This window comes from Pelobates fuscus, chromosome 6, assembly GCF_036172605.1.
Source record: "Pelobates fuscus isolate aPelFus1 chromosome 6, aPelFus1.pri, whole genome shotgun sequence".
Taxonomy (NCBI): Eukaryota; Metazoa; Chordata; class Amphibia; order Anura; family Pelobatidae; genus Pelobates; species Pelobates fuscus.
Genome location: NC_086322.1, coordinates 164924819 through 164951672, shown reverse-complemented (window position 1 = coordinate 164951672; position 26854 = coordinate 164924819). Strand labels below are relative to the sequence as shown.

The 26854-nt window shown below is 40.0% G+C and overlaps 1 protein-coding gene across 2 annotated transcripts in view; it reads left to right on the top strand.

The window, feature by feature from the left end:
* CLGN (calmegin) overlaps positions 1-21946 on the top strand; it is a 54968-nt gene extending 33022 nt beyond the window's left edge. For both annotated transcript variants that reach the window (XM_063458450.1, XM_063458451.1), the window contains exons 8-15: positions 4661-4850; positions 7012-7125; positions 10267-10423; positions 11587-11802; positions 13015-13134; positions 16220-16367; positions 16886-16980; positions 20496-21946. In XM_063458450.1, coding sequence (XP_063314520.1) covers positions 4661-4850; positions 7012-7125; positions 10267-10423; positions 11587-11802; positions 13015-13134; positions 16220-16367; positions 16886-16980; positions 20496-20576 — 1121 coding nt within the window. In that variant the 3' untranslated portion in view covers positions 20577-21946. The remainder of the gene's footprint in view (positions 1-4660; positions 4851-7011; positions 7126-10266; positions 10424-11586; positions 11803-13014; positions 13135-16219; positions 16368-16885; positions 16981-20495) is intronic.
* The last annotated feature ends 4908 nt before the right edge of the window (positions 21947-26854 follow it).

The window sequence follows — 26854 nt, the reverse complement described above, 5'->3', positions numbered from 1 at the left end:
GATGTGAGCTTCGGTCTGCTCGGATCTCCATTTCACTGCCCCCAAACTAGGTAACGGTATTTTAAAAGGTCAGGTGATATTGTATTCTAAGAATGGCTGTAGGCTGCTCAGTACATTTTGGAGTTTAGGGTTATAAGGTTAAAGAAAAAGATTTAGCAATCCATAGCTAAAGGGTGAAACATGTACGATGTGGTTTTGAGACTAGCAGACAGAGGGCAATGGAGTTCACATGGCAGGGATGTTTATTTTCACTTATATTGAGACCTATAAAGGTGTTTAATTCTTAAGTTTTAAGTTCATATTTTGATTTACTAAACTAAATTCTGATCCACTAACAATTCATATCCCCAATATATTTCCCATACCATTGCACCCCCTCAAAAAAAAAAGTGTTAAGTGAATAAAAATGCTGTAGCCTTTAAGACAAATTTTATAGAAATTGCAAAATAGTCGCAGCATGCTCTCCTTTTGCCCTTCTAAGCAAATGAACATAGATACATAGTTATCACAACATCTGTAGTGAGTGAAGAAGCACCTCCTAACTGTTTATTCACTTGTAAGACATCTTCGATAACGGTTTAATTACTCTCTCAAAAATTAGTTTTGTCCAAATATCCAAATACAGAGACAGATGATCTGTGACACGCTTACCAAGACCGCTAATGCTAGATTTTCAGTGAATTCTCATTTAAAGGGACACTATAGTCACCAAAATCACTACAGCTTAATGTATTGGTTTCGGTGTCTCTAAAACTGAACCAGGAATAGAGCAGCGCTAAACAAACTAAGAACACTAGGATAGGAGGCAGCAAACCTGATAATAGAGGAATCCCTCCAACCCCCAAGCAAACTAGAACAAGTCAAACATACAGGTAGCACCAAGAAAAATACTCCAAACACAATAGTTTATAATAATAAAAGCAATAAACACACAGGATTTTAAAAGAGTCCACAATTAAACATGAAAGAATAAAAAACACCAAATGGTACAGCACAGTCTCGAAGGTGGCAATAGATTTTCTAGCCCTGGTATGGGACTTTCTTGGTAGCTTTGTTTAATAGCAGTATATGAAAAGAAAGTAAAAACAGAGCCAAACCAATAGTGCAGTATGGTAGAGGCAAACCAATAGTACAATGTTGTAGGACAAACGATACTTAGATAAGGTGTCAACTCACATATGGTAGAGCTATAACCAGCTCTAGGTAAAACAGCATGCAGTGGTATACAATCCCCACTTGCAGAATATCCCTCTGGTTTTGGTACACAGTAGAATGATAGTAAATCACAACTGGATAACAAAGATCATATGGAATGACAAAAAAGCAGCCAATAGTGCTCTCTATACAGATAGGTAAGTATCAATAAGGTAAATAAAAATATACTTACAATAGAGTGAGCAGACTAAACGCTCTATGTATCAAACCTGGGTGGTATAATCCCCACAATGATTTCTTTGGTTGGTTGTCCACGGTAGGTAATAGGTCCAGATGTCAGGTAAAAGTATAAAAATAGATAATAATAAGTTCTAAAAATATATGACTAAAAAGCAGGTAGTAAGGTAGCCAAAATACAACAGCATAAAAACCACAACGCTTTTCTCTCCTTAGGGCTTTCTCAAGGGGTAAAAACATATACCTGCCATAATTGGGTTTATATAGGCTTTAAAACACTTCATTTTGGTGCCAAAATGACGTCATTAATCACATGAACACAATTGCATGGCTATGGCTAATAAAATTGGGGGGAGGGGGTCCTGACCGCCATGCCGACAATCGCATGCCTGAGTGGCTCCTGAGGGACTCGGCTTGCTGAGCTGAATATTAGCGGAGCCTGTACCCATCTGAAGCCAACAGACAGCTGGTGCTGGCACCGCGCCCGGACTTGGGAATTCTAATGCCTGGATTATTATTACGACACCCTGGAGTTTGCGGCCTATTAGAGTGAGGGACAAGGTGGACGGCCGCCGCCTTGTTTCCTTGCTCACTGTACCACACCGGCTCTTCAAAGGGACAACTAACTGGTTCTCCCCCTACCCCCTGCACCTGTGGTGGTTTTTCCCCCACCAGCACATTTCTCTACTGAGCCTGCTACTCTGTGTAAGCAATCAGAGCCAAAACGCCAAGTATTGAGACACCTAAGATGGCGACCGCAGCAGAGACACATCTAAGGTGGGAAGAAAACTCCCTGATGGCTTATGTGGATTTATGTACACATTGCTGGAGGAGAGAGTCATGCAGCTCAACCTAACAACCATAGATCCGGCGCTTCTGGATCCCGAGGGGTTCTTGCATCCCTGATCCTTGATCAGACATCACCCTCCTGGGCAGCAAGATGTGAAGGGAGATTCCCCAGAAGGTGGCTCACAACCTAGAGGGGCTCTGAACAGGGGACTATCTACGGTTACCGCCTCGCACAAACGGCATGGAGGGGCTGCAAGACATGGAGTGCTGCTTCCAGATCACTCATTGGGCTTGGAAGAGCGAGCCCGGAATGTACCACCCTGATTGGTTTCTCTTACTTGTATATGTCCCTCTTCTGCTGTCCCTGGGTTGACATCTTAATACCTCATGTTTGTCAGCACACATTGATCCAAATAGCTCCTATTAACAGCTGCCATACTGTTTATTCTCAGTTAATACCAGCTCTCTTTTTGTTTATGATATGATTGCCTCAATGCTCGTCCATTATTATTTATCTGCTATGCAGGCCTAGCATAAGTATAAGAATATGTCAGTAGAAAGACATACTGGTGGTATTGTCAGCCGTGCCATTGTTCATCTTGCAGCATTTCTTAGATTTTCTTGTATTTTCCTTGCAGTGGCCTTAGTCTAAGCAGCATCTTAGCTTTGTTCAGTACACTATCAATAAGTACACTCTCCTCGATATGCATAATCTATCCTATCTATGCACTACAAAAATAAAGAATTATAATAAAAAAATAAAATACATTTTTTTTTGTTTGTGTTTTCCCCCTAAATAGTAACTTTATTAGCTCTAAGCAATATAGTGTGTGTGGCAGTGTAGCTTGTATAACTAGATTTTAAAAACGAGAGTTTAGGAATGAACGGTATGACATAAAAATCTCAGCATAGGTGCTATGCATTACGGGACATATAGTTTAAAATATGGCCGATCACAATATCGCGAGATTTCGGGATTATAGCTTGCATGGGGATGTAAGAATGATGCTCAAATCAGCTACAGAGAGAGGGAAAAGGCTGAACTTATAGAAAGGGTCTTAGCCTATAAGGAAGAAAGATTGAATGGCATAATGGTTGCATATGGTGGCCATATTGGAAGGGGAAAACATAAGTAGCAGGTTTAACAGTCATATATTGCTTAGACCTAATAAAGTTTCTATTTTAAAAATAATCTGCCACACACACTATATTTCTTAGACCTAATAAAGTTACTATTTGGGGGGGATTTTCTTTTTTTAATTTTTTTTTTTTTTTTTTTAACCATAGCCATGCAATTGTGGTCGTGTGATTAATGATGTCATTATGGCGCCAAAATAAAGTGTTTTAAAGCCTATATAAACCCAGTTATGTCAGGTATATATTTTTACCACTTGAGAAACATGTTGTGGTCTTTATGCTGTTGTTAAATAAAGTATTTGGCTACCTCACTACCTGCCTTTGAGCCATATATTTTTAGAATTTATTATTATTTATTTTTATACTTTTACCTGCCATCTGGACCCATTACCTGCTGTGAACAACCAACCAAAGAAATCCTTGGTGGGGATTATACCACATAGGCTTGATACATAGAGCGGTTAGTCTGCTCACTCTATTGTAAGCATATTTTTATTTACCTTATTTATACTTATCTGTCTATATAGAGAGCACTATTGGCTGCTTTTTTTTTCATTCCACAAGATCTACCTCATCGTTATCCAGTTGTGATTTACGTTCTACCATATGTGAGTTGACATGTTATCTAAGTGTCGCTTGTCCTACCAGGTACTACCATATTGCACAATTGGTTTGCCTCTGTTTTTGCTTCCTTTTCATATACTGCTATTAAGCGAATCTACCCAGAAAGTCTCATACCAGGACTAGAAGATCTATTGCCACCTTTGAGACTGTGCCGTACCATTTGGTAATTTTTATTCTTTCATATTGGACTCTTTTTATATTCTGTGTGTTTTTATTGCTCTTATTATTATATACTATTGTGTTTGGAATATTTTCCTTGGCGCTACATGAATATTGTTGTTTGACTTGTTCAAGTTTTAGTCTGTCCTGCATGCTTTTCAATGTAAACAGGGACTTTTTACAGAAAAGACAGTGTTTACATTGCTGTCTAGTAACACCCCAAGTGGCAGTCACTCAGACGCCCACTAGAGGTGCTTCCTATTTCAGTGCTGCACTGTGTGCTGAACCTACGTTAAGCGTATCCACGCTTTGCATGGAGACGCTAAATGCTTCCTATAGAGATGCGTTGATTTAAAAAAAAAAAAATGGAACACCTGCAGAGCAAAGCCAGGATACCATTGTGACATATATATGCCCACGAAACAATGCTACTTTAATTACATGTCACTGTTTAAATGGATACGTTCAAGCAAATGGTCCAGTTAAATCCCAGATAATGTTCTCATGCAGGATGTTCTCATGTGGAATTAACAGCCCATCGACTTTTTGTTCCACTTAGTTGTGAAGCCAGACAACACATTTGAGATGCTTATTGATCAGACTGTTGTCAGCCAAGGAAGTTTGTTGGAAGACGTGATCCCACCACTTAACCCTCCCAAAGAAATTGATGATCCTAAAGACAAAAAGCCAAAAGAGTGGGATGAAAGGGCAAAAATTCCTGATCCTAATGTGGTAGAACCCGAAGATTGGTAAGAATTATTAACAGATTATTAACAGGTGTGAGCTTTATTAACTCAGTAGCAGAGATATTTGGAAGAATCATTTGGACTGTCAGTTGTTTAATTTGACGCAATGTGTGATGATTGTATGCATTTTATTTGCAAACTCCAACTGTCTCTCCCACATACTTACATCAAATATGATGTACTGTCTTCCATCATCCAAAGGGGAGTCATTATTTTTCTACTTACTCTAACAACATGGCATTTTATTGACCTACACTCTACTGTCCCTGTCTATTCTCTTTCACCTACCAAATTATTGAATTTTCTCTTTACCAAGGTCAAGTAACCTAATTTACCATTTACGTGAGCTCCATGTTATTATCTCTCCTTGCATCTTGCTAACATATTTTCTGTTATATTTAAAGGGACACTTTAGGCACCCAGACCAGATCAACTCATTGAAGTGGTTATTGAGAAACTGCAATAATTACTTGCTAGGGTTAACTCCACCTCTAGTGGCTGTCTAGAGGGACTTCCGAGATGTTAGGTTACTTTTGGTCATCTAACTGACGCTGGATGTCCTCACATTATGCATGAGGATGTCCAGCGTCACCTGAAACCCGATATGAAAGCATTGTATAATGCTTTCCTACAGGTGAAATCCAATTGCGAGTATGGCCATTGCTGCACATGCGCATTAGGTCTCTCCCGCCGGTGGGGGGAAAAGCGGAGGCTTATTCCGAGCCAGCGCCGGTGCTGGACTCAGGTAAGTGATAGAAGTGGTTTTTAACCCCTTTCTCACCACTGGACGAGAGGGGGTCTCTATTGGAAGCTATAGTGCCAGGAAAACAACTTTAAGAATTGAGTTAATGTCACCCTCTCTTTTTGACTTAGCTTGGTGTTTTTAATTTGAGATATTTAATGCCCCTACTGTTGAGATTAATAGCTTCTACTGATAGCAGAAATACACTGTAAAAGTTGTCACCAGCTAAGAACTTTTCTGCCAGTGTTGGTTTCTACATGGCAGATCAGCATGGAAGGAAAACATTAATTAAAACTATTATCAGCTGTCTAGAGCTTGAGCCATTAAAGGCTTAAAACTTCCCCTTCCCACCAACTTTGGGAAACATATGTAGTGGGATCTAAAGATCCCATATAAAACCAGTTGGCCCCTGTACATGACCCCCTCTTGGAAAACAATAAACAAAAGTGCAAAATAAGCACTGCTTGCCAGGTCCCTGACTCAAGGCAAACAAATGAGTGGCTAGTGCACCTCTAAATGACCAGGTGGGCTTGGCAAGTAGCTTTCCTCTTCCTTAAAGGGATAAATTGAATTAATTAATTTCATTTCGTTTCTACTCCTTCTGTCATCCCACATGCCAAATCCTCACACTTAGGGCTAATTTCCAAGGCACTACTTGCTTAAAAAACTGCTGCGAACATAGGGACTATTTCGAAACTACTAAATCGTACCATTATCAACCCAAAGGTCCGGGCTGATGAAACTTTTAACAGCTCCCATAGGGTATAATAGGAGTTGATAAACACTAGATACCAAGTAGTTTCCAGACTAGTCACACAATTTTTATTTTCATTTATTGGTTTGCCCTTTATAGCACTGTATCTGCTTCATCTAATTAATCTGGTTATAGTGTCTGGAGTCCCCTGTTGCCATCATTTCATTCAGTATTAAATGTTTTTTAATGTTTTTATGTTGTAATACTAAAAGAGAGTCCACAGCAGCCCATTCCCTCTCTGCTGCTTTGGCAAATGAGAAAGTATTAGCCTGAGCATTCTGGTCTGTCGCAGTTCCGGCACTGTATAAGGTAGTCAGAGCGCAAGTACCAGGTTTTTCCCAGCCTACAAAAAAAAACCACAAGCAACCACCCCACACATGCTCCCAGACACATATATTCACACACATGCTCAGGCACATGCACAGGTACAGAATGCCAGAGACACAGATACACTCAGTCAGAAATGCACACACAACACTCACACCCATTACATCTGTGAAAGGTCCAAATTACAAGTTCTTCTCATAGGTGAAAAAAAGGTTTGTTACAGATTTTAAGGTAACTCTAAACTGCTCTTCTACAATATGTCTAAAATTCCTTATTTTATTTTACTGTCACCAAGATATTAGTATTTGTTGTTATAATTTGTTTTTGTTTATATGTCACAGGGATGAGGGCGGACCGGCTCAGATAGAAGATGTGAATGCTGAAAAGCCAGAGGGATGGCTGGATGAAGAACCCAAAATCATACCTGATCCAAGTGCACAAAGGCCACTTGACTGGTGAGAAACCCTTTTATCTGGTATTATTATTTACAATTATACAGATAAGTTTAGTAATCTGCAGTCACATGAATAAATTATTACCTTCCAAATCACCTGCAGTAGTGTTTGGTGGATTTGTAAAGGTTTAAATCTGGCTATTCGTGCCATTATCTCTGATTAATAAAGTGTTACTCTACATAGTTTATCCCTTAAAGGACCACTCTAGGCACCCAGACCACTTCAGCTTAATGAAGTGGTCTGGGTGCCAGGTCCTTCTAGGGGTAACCCATTTTTTCATAAACATAGCAGTTTCAGAGAAACTGCTATGTTTGTGAATGGGTTAAGCCTTCCCCTATTTCCTCTAGTGGCTGTCTCATTGACAGCCGCTAGAGGCGCTTGCGTGATTCTCACTGTGAAAATCACAGTGAGAGCACGCAAGCGTCCATAGGAAAGCATTATGAATGCTTTCCTATGTGACCGGCTGAATGCGCGCGCATTCAGCCGATGGGGAGGAGAAGAGGAGGATCGGAGGAGGAGAGCTCTCCGCCCACCGCTGGAAAAAGGTAAGTTTTTACCCCTTTCCCCTTTCCAGAGCCGGGCGGGAGGGGGTCCCTGAGGGTGGGGGCACCCTCAGGGCACTCTAGTGCCAGGAAAACGAGTATGTTTTCCTGGCACTAGAGTGGTCCTTTAATAAAGGGACACTGTAGGCAGAAAGACCACTTCATCTCATTGAAGTGGTTTGTGTGCAGCGTCACTGTCACACTTAGTCTTGCAATGTAAATTATTGAAATTTTGAGAAATCAGACAGCTACTAGAGGCACTTATTGAGTCTAAACAGGCTTTTGGTCGCCTAACTGACGTGGGACGTCCTCACGCTCTGCATGAGGACATCCAGATTCGGTAAAATCCCCATAAGAAAGCATTGATGCAGTGCATTCCTATTGGGAGGGCCTAATACGTTCGCAACACATGCGCCGACCGAGCGCCGATGGACATTGGCGCTGGAATCAGGTAAGTGACTGAAGGGTTTTTGCAACCCTTTAGCTGCCTGAGGGGGTAACCAGAGGGCTCTACAATGTTAGGAATACATATTTGTATTCATAACACTATAGAATCCCTTTAATTCTACACGACATGCCAGGACAGTCGCAAAAAAACGTCTCTAGAGGGTTCCCTCACATCATTCTAAATGTCTCAAGGAAAAAGGGTGCCCTCACATCATTCTAAATGTCTCAAGGAAAAAGGGTGCCCTCACATCATTCTAAATGTCGACATGGGACTGGAATTATCTGTACCAGCAACCACTTTGTAAAAAAAATCACTGACACAGATTGAACTGTAATTTTGTGGTACACAGCGCAAAGCTGGCAGGAAATGCTTTACCAACTGCTGTAGATATACAACTCCCAGGTGCAGTGCTGCCCTTTAAACTGGTGATTTACCTATTAGCCATCCTTTGTTTAGCACCTGTCCTGTGAAATGTCTGACTCTCAGTGTTGACGACATATGACCACTGTTCCATTTTGCACATGCTAGATTTCATTATGTGAAAAATGCTGAAATTCTCCGTGAGACTATTCCCCTTAAAACACTGAATAATTCAACTGTTTCCCTGAACAATACACCTGCAGTTTTAACACCAACCTTTTTTCATGTAGCTGTATAAACTTACATTTTAAAATACCAAAAGTCACTTCTATTTATAACTGGCACATACGGCTCAATATGCAATTAATCTAATATCAATGACTCTTTCAGCTGCATGTTTATTTGTGATTTAATTATTTAAAGTCCTTGCCATGTGGAGTTTTTTTTATCTTCTCTAAATGCGTTTTAGGATTAAATCAATGACCTACTATTAGCCCAACCATACAGGGAGGGAAATGGTGAAAACGTTTGGAAGAGTTTCTGAAATTGCAACAAAAGTAGTTAGTAAAACACTTTAGTGGGTATCTCTGTGACATACATAAAATGCAGCAATAATTTATCTTTGTTAAATCAGACATTTTTTTTTAAAGGGAGAACATTTATAAAACACACACCCTACAGGCTAGAATTGTTTATTTTCTTTATTTTCATAATCACTTTGTTGTATTCATTTTTTATGTTAAAAAAAAAAGTAAAGTAGGTATATAAACCAAATGATGGAGAGACATATAGACTGATAATCAGTGTTCAACAAAACTGCTAAAGGTCTCAGATAAACATAATAATTAATAAGGAAAAAAGAACACAAACAATAGATGTTAGCATCAACTCTGCCTCTGTACCATGCAGAATCGTAAGCATGAAAAAGGTAATTGGAGTGGATGAGCGAGTGGAAGCTGTGCATCTATACGTCAGCATAGATTTCAAAGTAGTCCTTATTAATAAGTATTAAAGGGACACTATAGTCACCAGAACAACTACAGCTTATTGAATTTGTTCTGGTGAGTAGAAGCATTACCTTCAGGCTTTTTGCTGTAAACACTGACTTTTCAGAGAAAATGCAGTGTTTAAATTACAGCCTAGTGATAACTTCACTGGCCACTCCTCAGATGGCTGTGAGAGATACTTCCTGGGTCATGGCTGCCTAAAATGCATCCAAACATTCAGTGTCTCCTCCCTCTGCATGCAGACACTGAACTTTCCTCATAGAGATTCATTGATTCAATTCATCTCTGAGGAGATGCTGATTGGCCAGGGCTGTGTTTGAATCATGCTGGCTCTGCCCCTGATCTGCCTCCTTGTCAGTCTCAGCCAATCCTATGGGGAAGCATTTTGATTGGATCAGGCTACCACTTCTGATGATGTCAGCAGACTGCTTGTATTTTTGAGGCAAACATGCAGAGCTACAGCTTCAGGCTTGGATACAGTAAGATTTTGCTATATTTATGGAGGCATGAGGGGCGCAGGGGGCTAGATGGTGGTTTTAACACTATAGGGTCAGGAATACATGTTTGTGTTCCTGACCCTATAGTAATCCTTTAAGCTGCTGCCCTCCTCCATTAAAATAAACTCCACTCCAATATAAAGTGGAAGCCTATTGTATTCAACAACATATCTCATAGTTTTGTACAGTAAACAATCACATGTGACAAAACAGGTTTGATATGAAGAAAAGAAAAAGGTGAGAAAGATCCTGCTCAAGTGTCAAATGTAACATCTTGTTTTTGGCAGGAACGATGACATGGATGGAGAATGGGAGGCACCATTTATTCCCAACCCTAAATGCGAGTCTGCTCCTGGATGTGGAGAGTGGCAACAACCAATGATTGATAACCCGGAATACAGAGGAAAATGGAAGCCTCCATTGATTGAAAATCCCAATTACCAGGTCATTTCACCTGCACAAAAATATGATTTAATTTGCTGCTGTTCATCCAAATCATAGAAATAATTTAAACCCTTCACTCCTGACAATTTGTACAGATAGGCTTGCTTTGTTTTGCATTATATTGTATAGGTAAAGCTTTATTTATCTTTCTATCCACTCCTGCTCTGGTTCCCACCTGACAGAGAAGTGTATTGCTCGTCTGCGCTTTGATCAGTACATGTAAATGCCAAGCACTAACACATCCCACATTGTGCTTGAGCCTACACTGTTCAGTTTTCAAAGGGCTGCTGAATAGCAGCCAGGAAGGCATGAAGTCAGGTGATAATTCTGGTACACAGCAGGGCATGTTAGAAGGCTACAATACTTTTTGGAATAAAAAGACCTGGTTTTCGTCAGGGAACAGTATTTACTGTGTGCTGCTTTTTAAGCATATTCACTCCGAGAATTTACATCCTGAAGGAATTTTGGGAATGTGAATTAAAAAAACATCCAGCAGATTCTGTTCAAATACACATGAACAAAGTATTTTCCCATTTTAGTTGTATTTTAGTTTTACACTAGATGTTATGAATAAAATTGTCCTGTTGGGCTTATTATTCTATAATTATAAATGATTATGTCAAGTTAAGCGCTATGTATGTCTCAAATATGTTATGAATAAATTTCATCCTCAAAAAATTTAAAAACAATAAAATAAAATAATAAAAACATTTTTTTCAGGTTTTCGAAATATATAAATATTTTAAAAGTTTATCCAAAAGTATAAAATAATTTTAAAAGCTTATCCAACAGTATTTTATTGAGGGTAGGGTATGAAAATGATAGACAACCAGGTGTCTCCCTTCATGCATGACAGCATGAGGAATTGATATATATATATATATATATATATATATCTCTGGCAACTCTACCTCTACTCCAAAGGGAAAAAACTATGCAGCAGGTTCTCAGCTCAGTGTTCTCAGCTAGTGTCAGTATTTATGGGCTCCAATATACAATGTGTCTGCGCATTTTATCTTGCTAATAAAGTTCAAAACATTTTGTAGTTTAATGCCTTTCCATAAGATCAGCAATGGGAAAAAATGTATAAAGATCACGGATCTGTATTTCTCTTATCTCTGTTTTAACTAGAACACATCTTTTTTTTTTTTTGTATTCTATAGGGCATCTGGAAACCACGAAAAATACCAAACCCACATTATTTTGAAGATCTGAATCCATTTAAAATGTCGCCTTTTAGCGCAATTGGCCTAGAGTTATGGTCGATGACTTCTGACATCTACTTTGACAATTTCATCATCTGTTCCGACAAGGAGGTGGCCGATCGCTGGGCATCAGATAGCTGGGGTCTGAAGAAACTGGTAGCTAGTGCTAATGAGGTAGGATCAAGATGATGGATAACATAGGGATTTTCATTAGGAGGACATGGCAAAAGTTTGGAGTAATTATTTTTATTTTTATATAATCTTAAAACTGGGGCGTTTGTCTTCCTTAATCCTCAACTTAATGCGTACATAGATTCTGGTGGGGCTCCTGAGAATATTCATACTTCAGAAGATAGACAGTAGATACTCCCATACATTCATTACTCCTCAAATGTTTTTCCTTGTATGAGCCCGCTAAAATTACTATCCTGTCAAAATGTAAAGTGGAATCAGTCAATCACTGCAAATTCACTGCTTGCAGTGCTACTTACTGAGCCAATATATTTAATTTATGCAGTGATCTACTAAGCAAAACGACAAAATTAAAAAAGGGCTAGTATTGCAAGGTTACATCATTTACCTGAATAGTCTTGTTCCAGGATACTCTGTAGCAAAATTGATTTGATCAAACTTAAAAGATTGATTTATGGTTTTCATTACTCCCAGTACAGGAAGATACTGTAAAGTTAGCTGGATGTAAGTTAACACATTGCAGAGCATGCATCACTTTTGCACCAAGCAGTCTGATGATGTACGCCCATCCTAGTGTAATTTCTGATACTGAACACTCCGTACCCGCATCCTTCTATCCCTACAATGCTTTAAAACGATGACGTGGAAAATTGTGCTTCATTCCTTCAGAACTGTACGTGCATGTTTTCTGTGAGCAGGAATGATGCAGAGCTTTTTGCCTTGTTGTGGTAAAACTCTGGTCCCAATAGCACATTCGTTTGGTTTGCCAGTATGTAACTTGGCTTTCCTTGACCTTTCTTATTTCTGGTATCCTTGAGCTGGCTTTGTCTTTTGCTTATCTGATCTCTGGTTCCCTCTGAGTTTGGCTTGTATTTGACTTCTCCGTTATCATTTGCTCCTTTGTAAATATGGTAAGCCCAGATATTCCAAGAACCGGTAATACATTACAGTGTTTCCCCTGTCCATCCACAGTGGGTTTATACTTTGCATCTTGAGGCATATACAATGACAGATTTGTAATTTGCTCTAGGTGTATAAGCACAACTGAGATGGGTTTAAATTCTATAGCTTTGAAAAATACCAGTTCAGTTGTTTTTTTTTTCTAGCATATAAATTGAAGGCAGGTTAGCTGTGATTATTGAATTGTAGATCATCTCTCCGTGATAGATGCTGAATTACTTCTTGTTTAACCAGCCAGGTATGTTGAACCAGCTCCTGACTGCTGCAGAAGAGAGACCGTGGCTCTGGGTTCTCTATGTTTTGACGGCTGCTCTGCCTGTGGGCTTATTAGTACTATTCTGCTGGCCCAGAAAGGTAAGGAGAGTTTATTTGTTACTGGTTTTTCATGCTTTAAAGTTATAGACAACGTGTTTCTGCTGACCATAACATATATTTAAAGGGACTCTTTAGTCACCAAAACAACTTTAGCTTAATAAAGCAGTTTTAGTGTATATATCATGCCTATGCAGTCTTGCTACTTAATTCACTGCTATTTAGGAGTTAAATCAGATTTGTTTCTATTTGTGCAGCCCTAGCCACACCTCCCCTGACTGTGATTGACACAGCCTGCATGAAAACAAAATGGTTTCATTTTCAATCAGATGTAACTTACTTTAAAAATGTTTAGTTCCTGTTCTGTAAATTGAACTTTAATCACACACAGGAGGCTCCTGCAGGGTCTGGCAAGCTATTAACAGAGCAGGAGACAGGAAATTCTAAATTAAACCGTATTTGCAAAAAGAGGCGTGTAATCATTAGATGACTCTTTACAGGAAGTGTTTAGGAAGGCTGTGCAAGTCACATGCAATGAGGTGTGACTAGGGCTGCATAAACAAAGTGATTTAACTCCTAAATGACAGATAATTTAGCAGTGAGACTGTAGGGGCATGATCTATACACAAAAAACACTTCATTAAAGGACAACTATAGGCACCCAGACCACTTCAGCTTAATGAAGTGGTCTGGGTGCCAGGTCCAGCTAGGTTTAACCCTTTCTGCTGTAAACATAGCAGTTTCAGAGAAACTGCTATGTTTACCTATGGGTTAATCCAGCCTCTAGTGGCTGTCTCATTGACAGCCGCTAGAGGCGCTTCCGCGCTTCTCACTGTGATTTTCACAGTGACCGAATAAGCGTGCGGCTCTTGGGAGAGAGCCCGGCGCTGGAAAAGAGGTAAAGGAGTAACCCCTTCCTCCCCCCTCAGTGCCATGGGAGTGGGACCCTGAGTGTGGGGGCACCCTCAGGGCACTATAGGCCCCGGAAAAAGAGTTTGTTCTCCTGGCACTATAGTGGTCCTTCAAGCTTAAGTTGTTCTGCTGACTATAGTGTCCCTTTAACAAAGAGAATGGATGGTACTTTTTTCCTCTATTAAAAGAGGAAATGGATGGTACTTTTTTCCTCTATTATTAAGCAAGAACTTTGTAACTACTAATTTAGGGTATGCTTTATGCCTTGCGCTTGCATTGTGTAGCAGAGATGGCTCTACATTTCAATGGGTCTTAAGCCCCACATTTCTATTCGGTAAAAGGGCAGTACAAGGTTATACAATGGCCAAAGAGACACATAAAACTACAGTTATGCTACCATTGCCAGGAGTTACATGAATCCACATATGAAAACTCCACTGACTAATGTGGGCTTTAAACAAATACTTGTAGTATTTATAGAGATGTGCTAGCAGCTTTTTAGAATGGTGGTATTTAGGTACAGACATCATTTTGAGTATAGCAGTGATATATAATTTGATTTACTATCAGGAAACCTCAACATCTGGTGTGGATGTTCTGTTAACCAAAGTTAATAGTCAAAATAGTGTTAAACTCACCATTTAGGTGGCTTGTTTGAAGCACAATTTTGCAACAAGCTAGGAAAAAAAATCCTTCTTGACCCCAGAATGGCAGTCAGATTTATCCTTGGATCAAGCAGTTATTACCCTACATTGAAAGATTATATCCTTGAATATTCTGTTTTTGCAAGTATGCATCTAGTAGCTGTTTGAACATCTGTATGGACTCTGATAAAACCACTTCTTCAGGCAGAGAATTCCACATCCTGATTGTTCTTACAGTAAAAAAAACCTTTCCTTTGCCTTAGACAAAATCTTCTTTCTTCCAGTCTAAACGCATGGCCTTGTGTCCTATGTAAAGTCCGGTTTGTGAATAGATTTCCACACAATGGTTTGTATTGGCCCCGAATATATTTGTATAATGTTATCATATCCCCTCTCAGGCGACGTTTTTCTAAACTAAATAGGTTTAAATTTGTTAACCTTTCTTCATAGCTGATATGTTCCATTCCTTTTATTAATTTTGTAGCCCGCCTCTGCACTTTTTCTAGTGCCATAATATCCTTCTTTAGAACAGGTGCCCAAAATTGCACAGCATATTCAATGTCTGGTCTTACCAGTGATTTATAAAGAGGCAAAATGATATTCTCGTCCCGAGAATGAATGCCCTTTTTCATGCATGACAATACCCTACTGACCTTGGCCACTGCTGATTGACATTGCACATTGTTGCATAGTTTGTTGTCTATAACAATTCCCAAGTCCTTTTCGTGTGTTGTTATCCCTAATTCGCTTCCGTTAAGGGTATACGTTGCTTGTGTATTCTTTACGCCAAAGTGCATAACTTTGCATTTTTCAACATTAAATTTCATCTGCCATCTAAGTGTCCAGTCCTCCAGTCTATCTAAATCCCTCTGCAGCAAAGTAATATCTTGCTCACATTGTATTATTTTACAAAGTTTTGTGTCATCTGCAAACACTGAAACATGACTTTCAATGCTGTCTTCAAGATCATTTATAAACATGTTAAATAGAAGGGGTCCCAGAACAGACCCCTGAGGGACACCACTTGCCACATCTGTCCAGCTTGAAAATTTACCATTAACGACAACTCTTTGTACTCTGTTTTTAACCCCTTAAGGACCAAACTTCTGGAATAAAAGGGAATCATGACATGTCACACATGTCATGTGTCCTTAAGGGGTTAAGCCAATGTTCTACCCAAGAACAAGCATTTTCATCTAGACCGATTTCCTTGAGTTCTACCCAAGAACAAGCATTTTCATCTAGACCGATTTCCTTGAGTTTGAACACTAATCTTCTGTGTGGAACTGTATCAAATGCCTTGGCAAGATCCAAATAGATCACATCCACTGCAAAACCCTGATCTATACTTCTACTTACTTCTTCGTAGAATGCAATCAAGTTAGTTTGACACGACCTGTGCTTCATAAAACCGTGCTGATTTTTGCTGATAACCATGTTCCTCTCAAGGAATTCTTGAATATTATCCCTTAATAACCTTTCAAATATTTGTTTGCATTAAAATGTGCATGTATCATACCGTGGAACTTTTTAAGTAACTGAAGGATTTACCATAACTCATATTTGTACAGAAAATCGAAGAGGAGGACATGGAAGACATAGATTTCAAAATGGATGATTTCTTGGATCCCAGTGAAAAAGAATTTGAGCTAAAGAAAGATACAAGGGAGAATGCTGAGACTTATGAAGAGGAAACTGGAAAAGTAATGACAGAGGAAGGTGAGAGAAATATTTACAATTATAGAGCTATTTCTTCCATTAGATATAGGTAATTTGCATAAGAAAGTGTCTTAGCGATGGACTAAAAATGCAGAACAGTTCTTAATTGAGCACATGCCTGATTTTCACTAGTAATAAGGAATACATAAATGTAAGCAAGTCCTATGAATGCCCCCTTTAATTCTTACGTATTTCAAGGTAAGAGTTCCTACACCTAGAATGTTTTAACTGGAGACCACTATTTACATAAAACTAAAACACACGCAATAATAATTCCATGGATTACTGAATACCATTGCATGTAGCACAATATTTAGCATATTCATTAACACCTCAAAAAGGCCTATTATTTAAGATGTGGTTAGGAAAATGGTAGTTTTTCCCAGAAAAATAAATAAATTGAGTGGTTTAGTTACATTTCATTCCTCATTTACCATGCTAATTTATTAATATGCTTAGAACCTTTAAAAATAACTTGTGATTACAGGTATTTATTGTATTTATTTGTATTTAATCAGGATTTGAAGAAGATGAAGAGAGCGAAGAAGAAGGCGAAGTCAGTCAAGAGGACGAACAGGATAGTGCTATAGAAAACCAGTCTTCGGATGAGGAAGTAAGTTTGACTTACATACTGAAAGTACCGCGGGTGGCAGGGGTCGCAGCTGTTAGAGCCATCCGATGGAAATTCATTTCCAGGGGGTCCAGTCAGCTCTGTGGCACTTTAACATAGTGAACGGGCCCCCTGTGATGACATCAGAGCTGGGAGGAAGAGACTTCTCCGGTGGGCCACTGGACCCCAGGGAAAGTCACCCTCCTGCACTTAAAAGGTAGGAAACAGGAGGGAAACTAAAATATTTTGTATGTGTGTTTGTTTGTATGTATGTGTATGTACACTGAACAAAATTATAAACGCAACAGATCTAAGACTTTTTCTATGTACACAAAAGGCCTATTTTTCTCAAATATTGTTCACAAATCTGTCTAAATCTGTGTTAGTGAGCACTTCTCCTTTGCCGAGATAATACATCCACCTTACAGGTGTGGCTTATCAAGATGCTGATTAGACAGCATTATTATTGCACAGGTGTGCCTTAGGCTGGCCACAATAAAAGACTGCTCTAAAATGTGCAGTTTTATCACACAACACAATACCACAGATGTCGCAAGTTTGAGGGAGCGTGCAATTGGCAAGCTGACTGCAGGAATGTCCACCAGAGCTGTTGCCCGTGAATTGACTGTTCATTTCTCTACCATAAGCCATCTCCAAAGGCGTTTCAGAGAATTTGTCAGTACATCCAACCGGCCTCACAAGCACAGACCACATGTAACCACATCCAGCATCTTCACCTCCAAGATCATCTGAGACTAGCCACCCGGACAGCTGCTGCAGCAATCGGTTTGCATAACCAAAGAACGTTGTGGTTCGAGTGGCCCATGGTGGAGCTGGGGTTATGGTATGGGCAGGCGTATGGACAATGAACACAGATGCATTTTATTGATGGCATTTTGAATGCACAGAGATACCGTGATGAGATCCTGAGGCCCATTGTTGTGCCATTCATCCACGACCATCACCTCATGTTGCAGCATGATAATGCACGGCCCCATAGCGCAAGGTTCTGTACACAATTCCTGGAAGCTGAAAACATCCCAGTTCTTGCATTGCCAGCATACTCACCGGACATGTCACCCAATGAACATGTTTGGGATGCTCTGGATTGGCGTATACGACAGCGTGTTACAGGTCCTGCCAATATTCAGCAACTTTGCACAGCCATTGAAGAGGAGTGGCCCAACATTCCACAGGCCACAATCAGCAACCTGATCAACTCTTTGCGAAGGAGATGTGTTGCACTGCGTGAGGCAAATAGTGGTCACACCAGATACTGACTGGTTTTCGATCCCTGCTTGACCTCCCCAATACAGTAAAACTGCACATTTTAGAGTGGCCTTTTATTGTGGCCAATCAAAGGCACACCTGTGCAATAATCATGCTGTCTAATCAGCATCTTGGTATGCCACACCTGTGTTGCGTTTATAATTTTGTTCAGTGTGTTTGTATGTATGTATGTGTGTGTGAATGTCTGGCTGTGTGTCTGTATGTCTGTGTGTCTGTGTTTGTATGTATGTATTGGTGTCTGTGTGTTTGTATGTATGTATATGTGTCTGTATGTGTTTGTATGTAAATGTGTCTGTGTGTGTGTCTGCATGTGTATCTGTTTGCCTGCATGCGTGGGGGAGCAATGTATCGGTGATGGCCCAGGGCAATTTTCGCACCGGAGCCCCGTGCTTTCTAGTTATGTCATTATTACATTTACGTGCGTGGTAAAATTAGATTACAACCTAGGTGGGGTGAAATTACACCAGAGGTGGCAATAAAGTGCATCATGTTTAAAATAAAAATGAATTGCTAGAAAAGGGTAAGTGTGAACAGTTAGAAATTCAAAGTGAATTTAAAATAGAATAGCCAAACTCCAAATATTTTTCCAATTGGTTGTTGTCATATATTGAAAGTTTTCTTTGAATAAAAAAATAAAATAAAAAAAATTACACTTTAGTAAAAAACGTTGTTAGTCTGTACATATTTTATATGATTTTTATTAGAGTAGAAGGAGAAGCTGGGATTAGTGAAGACAAGGCAAGGTAGAGAAGTTAATTGATTCGTTACTATGTCTACCTAAAAAGTTAGCTATGACGGTGTAAACAGAGGGTGCAAGTCTTCAGCTGAGGTGAGGGGCCAAGACACATACTTGTGTTTTAATGAGTTTATGTAGATTGGTGCACTCTTAGAACTTTGGTAAGGGCTAGTATTGTAAATCAAACCATAAAACATATAGGGATCTAAGGTGGGGACTGATAGAGGGTGAAGTGGGGGAAGAGTGGAGGTCAGAAAGTCAAGTCTGACATCAGCATTATTTATTAGGTTGTAATGAATCAGTTTGGAGTTGAGTGAGATCAGTTAAGGAATATGTTGCGGGAATCATAGGCACGTATTTAGGTATCACTGGTTGTTAGGTAGGTGTGTTTTGAAGATGTATATGGCCAGGATTTGGAGACAAATGATGGTTTGACAAATTCTCAGTTTAAAGATGAAACATCACCAGTGTGAGGGATGAAGAGTGAGACTAAAAGACTACGTTATAGAGAGGAATTTGCATGTATTGGAGTTGCAAAGAATGTTCATGGTGATATTAAAGGACCACTCCAGACTGATTTTTTTTCATAAAACAAGTCACTGTTTATTAGATATTCTCCCAATGAACACATGCATGCATTTTTCATGCTTTCAAAAGAGCTTGCAAAACCTGCAGTTCCTACTTTGCAAGCCCCCCACCCCACCCCACCCTTTTCCCTGGAAGAGACTATCAGTGTGCTCGCAGGTGTGTGCGCATCTGATGTGAGATCTTTGGAGGTGCTGGAGTTCCTGAAAAAGCTGGTCTGATGTCTGTGGTGTAGAAGGCTGTCTCGCTCAAGTAGTTAAGTTCCGTTAGCAGCGGAGCTAACAGAAGCAGGAAGCAAACCTCCCTGACTGTCTGATTGACAGCCAGACAGTCAGGTTGGTGCTCCATAATTTAATTATAAAAGTGCTGCATTTTCAGAAACTGGGTTAAAAAAGGAAGCACGTCAGTGTGGAGTTGTCCTTTCAAGAGAAGAGAAAGGGAATGTGGGAGTTATATTACTCATGCATATTGCACTATGCAGACTCATATTTTCATAATGTACATAACACAATTATCTGAGCCTTCCAAACAATATTGCCATTGACTTGTGTTTAATTAGTTATATATTTTTTTTACTAAATTACAACACTGACCATCCACACAGGACTCATTACGTTCTCGCACAGCATTTCTATGTATAGTATAGTATTCAGTCAGCAATGATGAAACATTGGTCATTTGTGACGAATAATTCTCCATTGGTTATACGTAATTTAAAAATGTTTCTCTTTTTTTCTTTTTAAATAGGGAGTAGTTTCACATCTTCAAAAATGTATCAAAGAAAATTAAACAAAAACCCTACAAAATAAGCATTTTCAGTTTGTAACATGCATTTTTATATATAGGGGTTTATTCTTGTTTTATCCAACTACAAATCTTTCCTCCACCTCCCTCCCCCATTTCATAGATGAAAGAAGCTGATGAAGGTGCAAGTTCTGGAGATGGTCTGAAGAAATCTTTGCGTAAAAGAAGAGTACGAAAAGATTAGTCCCACATCTGCACACTCCCTCCTAGGATTTTTATAGTTAACCACTCACCAGCAAAGCTCTCAAGACCTCATGGGGATTGTAACAATTTGAACAGAAAACTACTTTTTTTTTGTCCAATATTGATTATCATGAATATCTTCCAAACCTGCCCCACCATATTTGCTGCTGGAAGTTTTTGTATGGGACTCTGGATCGGAGTCCTCATGTGACTTTTTACCTAAACTTTTGTAGTCATGGTTATATTTTGTCCCGTTTCATGTTACTTATCCCTTTATTACAAAAGTAAAGTGTGTCCTGACTTTGATACACAAATGCGAATAGTGGAAATTATGGTAAAATACAAATGTAACTTTATTAGTAAGAACAAAATACAGAAGCACCATTCAAGAAAAGGAAGACAAAAAAAAGAGGGGAGAAGGGTAGCCACAGACAAACATGTTTTAAATATTGACGATCCTTATTCTTACGTAACTAACCATAAAGTTGGGCTGTATCACATTTTCTTGAAGGAGTAGCTGCTTTTTTTTTGTTCCTAATAGAGTTGAGTTTGTACGATCAGAATGTCCACTGTGTGTGCGGCTCAGGGCTTAGACATATCTGTCTCTGTTACAAGGTAGCCCTGGAACAACCAAAACCTGCCGAGAGATATTTACAGCGGTACTGTAATCATTTTTTGACTGTCAGTTTGTAAACATGTTTGCCAATGTGTACCCGTACCAGATTCTGAGGTAAAATTTGCAACCAGAAAATATTAAAGAAAACACCAACAGCTGTTTATTGAAGTCTAATTTTTGAATAACTGAATATCTTCATGCCAGCCTGCTGGGAGTAACATCTAGGCAGAATACTCTGTAACACTATAAAGCCAACACACTATGATCTTTCTAATATCAGCAAAAGACCACAGAATACAATTAACTCTTTCATTAACAGGGCATTTTAATTCCATATTGATTTTGTTCTATTGTTATGATAACAGTTTATTAATATGTCTATTTATTTGGGAGGACATCTAACCTTGCTTCTATTTCAAATGTTTGACAGAGAAATGTATTTGGCCATTTTTAAAGGCATGCCTTATATCATCACACCTGCTGAGCATGCGGATATATTTATTCTGGTGACCTTACTTAGCTTACGTACCAAGGTTTAATAATGTGGTTTGCTAGAGCTGTCTTGGTGACTGGTACATGTGTTGTATCTCTAAGTCAACTGGCAGCAGACTTTTACATTTTTATGCTATTACATTATATATACATATATATGAAAAATGGTGTACAGTTTTTTCCAGATTTTTATAGTTTAAAGTCAAACCCAAGTTGTGAATTATAAAATGTACATTGTTATTGAAAATAAATATTTAATATTTGTTTGCCTCATGTCTGTTACTTTGTAGGGCTTTGATAAACGAAAAGTATAATATATGAAATTCAGAATAATAGGGATGTGGGGTTATAGTGGAGGCTTGCCATAGTTACACAATGCAAGTCAATGGTCAAAGCTAATGGTGGAAAAGTGGCGTGCCAGCCAGGAACATTGACTGTGAGGCCTGCATGCCAGCCAGCCAACCAAGGATAAGCATGTGTAGAGTACTGTTGAAGGTGGATAGAAAATCCCTATATTGGCATTGTGCAGTGCAAGAGTGTTTGATGCTGTGCTTTCTCAAATCTTTTTTTATTTTTTTCTGTTGTCCGCAAGAAAAATAGAAGTTAAAAAAAATACTAGAACAAGTTATAGTTACAGCCATACAGATAGATGGGATTGCTCAATCGTTTTGTACTTATCATACAATGTTGCTGATAAATGTATTAAATACATAAATATTTCAAGTCGGATTGCACCAGTCTGCAGCCAATTCAAATAGAATTTTTTTTTTTTAATCTTAGTTTTTTTAAATGTACAAAACTATTGCCGGGAACCGATCAGCTGCTGCACTTTACCATGAGTGATGCGAGCTAGGTTTTGCAAAGGCGCTGTAGTCATCAGAGGGGACCATATTCTTTGAAAGTTTGGTATGGTACAGTTGCATCTATGTGATATTTCTTTCCTAGTATAGAACTTACCTTTTCTATGGAAGGTAAATGTGTGTGTATCCAGGACTTTTTATTTTCTTGCTACAAATAGATGGCATGGTATGTGAGCAAGAGATTTGGGCATGAAAGTTAGGCAGTGCCAATTGTGAGTTAGGTCTGATATTGTAACCGGCTATGCTGAAAGAATTCCTTCCACAGAGATCAACTAATGCACAGTTCCACAATATATGGGTGCACTTGCCCCTGCTCCCACACTTCCTCGAGCATGCTCCCATCTAGTGTTAATTTGTCGACTAGCAATTTTAGTCTAATACATTTTTTTGAGATTTAGTCGACTAAAACTAGAACAATTCAGATGACTAAAATTAAAATTGCATTTTAGTCAAAAGACTATGACTAATACTAAATTGAAATTTGCTGCCAACATTAACACTGCACAGAAACGCTGTGTAGGGACAAAAGAGACAGAGCAGGGCTTGGGAGAGAGAAATCTAGAAGAGCTGGGAGGAAACAAAGAGACACAGAGGGGCTGAGGAAGGGGCAAAAGAGACAGATAGATGCTTTAACTAAACCCATTAGATTTTAGTCATGTCGACTAAAATCTCCAGTAGATTTTGTTGACTAAAAATTTAGTGGACTAAAAAAATTCAGATGACTAAACTACGACTAACTCTAAAATGCCATTTTAGTCAAAGATTATGACTAAAACTAAATTGAAATTTGCCACCAAAATGAAGACTACTCCCCTCTCCTCCCCGTGTGTTGTAATCTTGCTGGGCCACATACCATCTCAAAGCTAGTTTGACCACTTAACAGGGAAAAACAGGTGTCTAATAATGGAACAAGAGGTTGAAATACAGACTACAGTGACAAGATCCAGGTCAATTGGGAGCCATGAGTGCTTTAGATTATTTTTTTATGTTATTATTCAAGACCAACAACAACTGAACACCTGGCACTATTCATAGAACAGAACGATAGGCTGTGGGTGGCCAGACACCCTTGTTCAGCATTAAACCATTTAAAAAAAAACAGTAGTTTAACACAGAGGAAAGGGGCAGTGCCAGTTGACTCCAGGCACTTTGACTACTTCCATAAGATGAAGTGGTTAGAGTCTCCCTTCTGTTCAGGGACGGTCTTAGGCCTTTCGGCGCCCTGTGCGAAGAATCTTCACTGCGCGCCTCCTCCCCCCCCTCCCTGTCCTTCATGTATAGTGTGTGTGTGTGTATAGGAGTGCTGTGATTGTATAGGGGATTTATTAAATTAATAATGATGTAAAAACAAATTCATTCCTCCTTTCGTTTTGTTACCTAGCTGGAAGAGGGGCATGCTCTGTGCCCTCCACTGGGTACAGGCCATGCATAACTGTCTCTCAAGCTCAGGGACTTGCAGTGTCCTGTGGTAATCTGCAGCAGCGCTCTGATTATCCCGAGCTAGGAAGACAGCTACTAATGGTCTGCAGCCAACAGACGTGCAGGCCAGACGTGCCAGACTGCATCCCCTACATTACCGAGGAGGAGACTAAGTATGTCACATAATACTGTGAGTGGTTTTGCTTTGCAGCTCTGGATTATACTTATTTACCTTGACCTCTTTGGAATAAATTTATTTTAGTAATGCGCTGCTTCTCCATTTATCACAGAGCTCCACAACAATAAAACTCCCAGTAATGTGGAGCTCAGTGACAAGGTCATACACTACACAACAATGCAAGTCTAAGTAATGTGTCTATTAGTGTATTACTGAGCTCCCTAACTATAAAACAGAGTAATGTGCATTTTATTTACCAGAGCTCCACTGTAATACATCTCACTATAACATGATGTAATGTTTGTGTTGTCTGTGTATGTGATAGGTGTGATGACTGAATGTGATATGTATGCTATGTGTTGGCTGTGTGTGATATTTGTAATGGGTGCCTTAACTGTGTGTGATATGCGTGTATTGGTTGTATGTGATATTTGTGATGGGTATTTAATTCACATATAAATATGCATTTAGGCCTATGTGTGAATGCAGGTGTATATTTTTGCAGAGTTATGTGCACACAGTCCCACAGTTATATGCACACAGTTATACTTATACACTGTCAAATCCACCACATGCACACAGTCGCAGGCAGATAGTCACATACACAGGATCAGGCAGAAAACACAGGTACAGGCAGTAACACACATACACAGTTACAGGCAGACAGCCTCACACACAGCCACACATACAGTCTTACACACACATACTTACATGCAGACAGTCACACACACATACACACACAGAGGCACTTTTATCTCCGCCCTCACTGCAATGTTGCAGGGGGAGGGGAAATTTAGCTTTATATTTGCTTTTCCCTTGTCAATTTTCCACAATTCAATGTTTCATGAATAAACATCTACAATTCACTGTTTAATGAATAAACCAGACCTTGCAATTCTGGCCATTTAAAAAGGCACTTGAAGTTATAGTGCAATTATTCTACACAGCTTGCAGGTACATTAACTATAGTATTAACGGAGATACACAACGGATTAAAATATACTTTCACTGGACCATCTTACTACCAGGAAGAGATACCTTCAGCTGAACACCACTAACAAGGTACATTTAATCTAAAAAAACGACTCACCTCCATGTGTAAATTGGGTTTTAGATTTGATCATTCATTCAGCAATGCTCAGATTTAATTTCTAAACACCAAGCAAACTAATTGATGCAGGCCCAGACTGGCCATCGGGCACACCAGGCAAATACCCGGTGGGCCGCGGTGGCCATGGGCTGAGGCCGGCAGGGAGATCACAGGATCTCCCATGCCGGTCTATGCAGGGCTGGCACTATCCGAACGCCCTATAGTCCACAGCGGGCCAGTGGGGAGATCAAAGATCTCCCTCACCGGCCCACATGCAATATATTCCAGCCGCCGGCGGGGAGAGAGTGAGGGAGACAGCCAGGAAAGGAACCCGGAGGAGCTCTAACTTACAGCTCCGCCGGGTTCTTCTCGCGAGATTCGGAGCGTTGCCATGGCAAAGCTCCGGGTCTTGCGAGAGTGAACTCTAGCCCCACAGGCTAGAGTTCACTCACCACTAGGACCACCAGGGTTGGCAGCAGCAGCAGGATACCCCCACCCAGGCTAAAGGTAAGCAGGGAGGGGGGATATAATCACTCAGGGCACAGCAGCCACACTTACTCAGACACACCCTGCACCCCTAACACTCACAGCACCCTCACTCACACTGCACCTCTGACACTCACAGCACCCTCTCACACACACACACACTGCACCCCTGACACTCACAGCACCCTCACACACACACACTGCACCCCTGACACTCACAGCACACACACACACTGCATCCCTGACACTCACAACACCCTCACACACACACACACACACACACACAGCACCCCTAACACTCACAAAACCCTCACACACACACACACACACACAGCACCCGACACTCACAGCACAAACACACTGCACCCCTGACACTCACAGCACCTCACTCACACACACTGCACCCCTGACACTCACAGCACCCTCACACACACACACACACTGCACCCGACACTCACAGCTTCCTCACACGCACATAGCACCCTCACGCAAACACAGCACCCACACACTGCACCCATCTCACACACAGCACCCTTACCCACATAGCACCCATCACTCTCACACACACACACACACACACACACACAGCACCCTCACACACACACACACACACACAGCACCCTCACACACACTACACCCTTTACACACACACACACTGCACAATATGCTTTCCTAGCATTTTTGTTTCCTGGTATCCCAACTATGGAGACACCAGAGACAAATTTAAAGCAAACACAGTGCAAGCATGTTATTAAATTTGCTTGTGCCGTGCAGAACAAATACAGGGTCTTTTTTTCATGCCAGAGCTCTTCAGCAGAGCTCTGCGCATGGTCTACCCTGGAAGAGCATTGAACCAACATGCTCACTTTGTGATGGGGCGTGCTTGTCATTGGTGATGACAAAACACACCCTATCTGGCCACGCCCCCTTTTTAGTAATTAAAAAAATGCCCATGCCTCTTCAACCTATTGTTCCTGTAAGTTTTCTCGTTATTGTCCTATTTCTAGTTACAATCCCCCCCTTTCATAATATTGTAAAGCGCTACGGAATCTGTTGGCGCTATATACATGGCAATAATGATAAATCCCAGACCAATATCAGTCCACAAACCCCAATCTTTTGAATGCGTAGCTGCCAG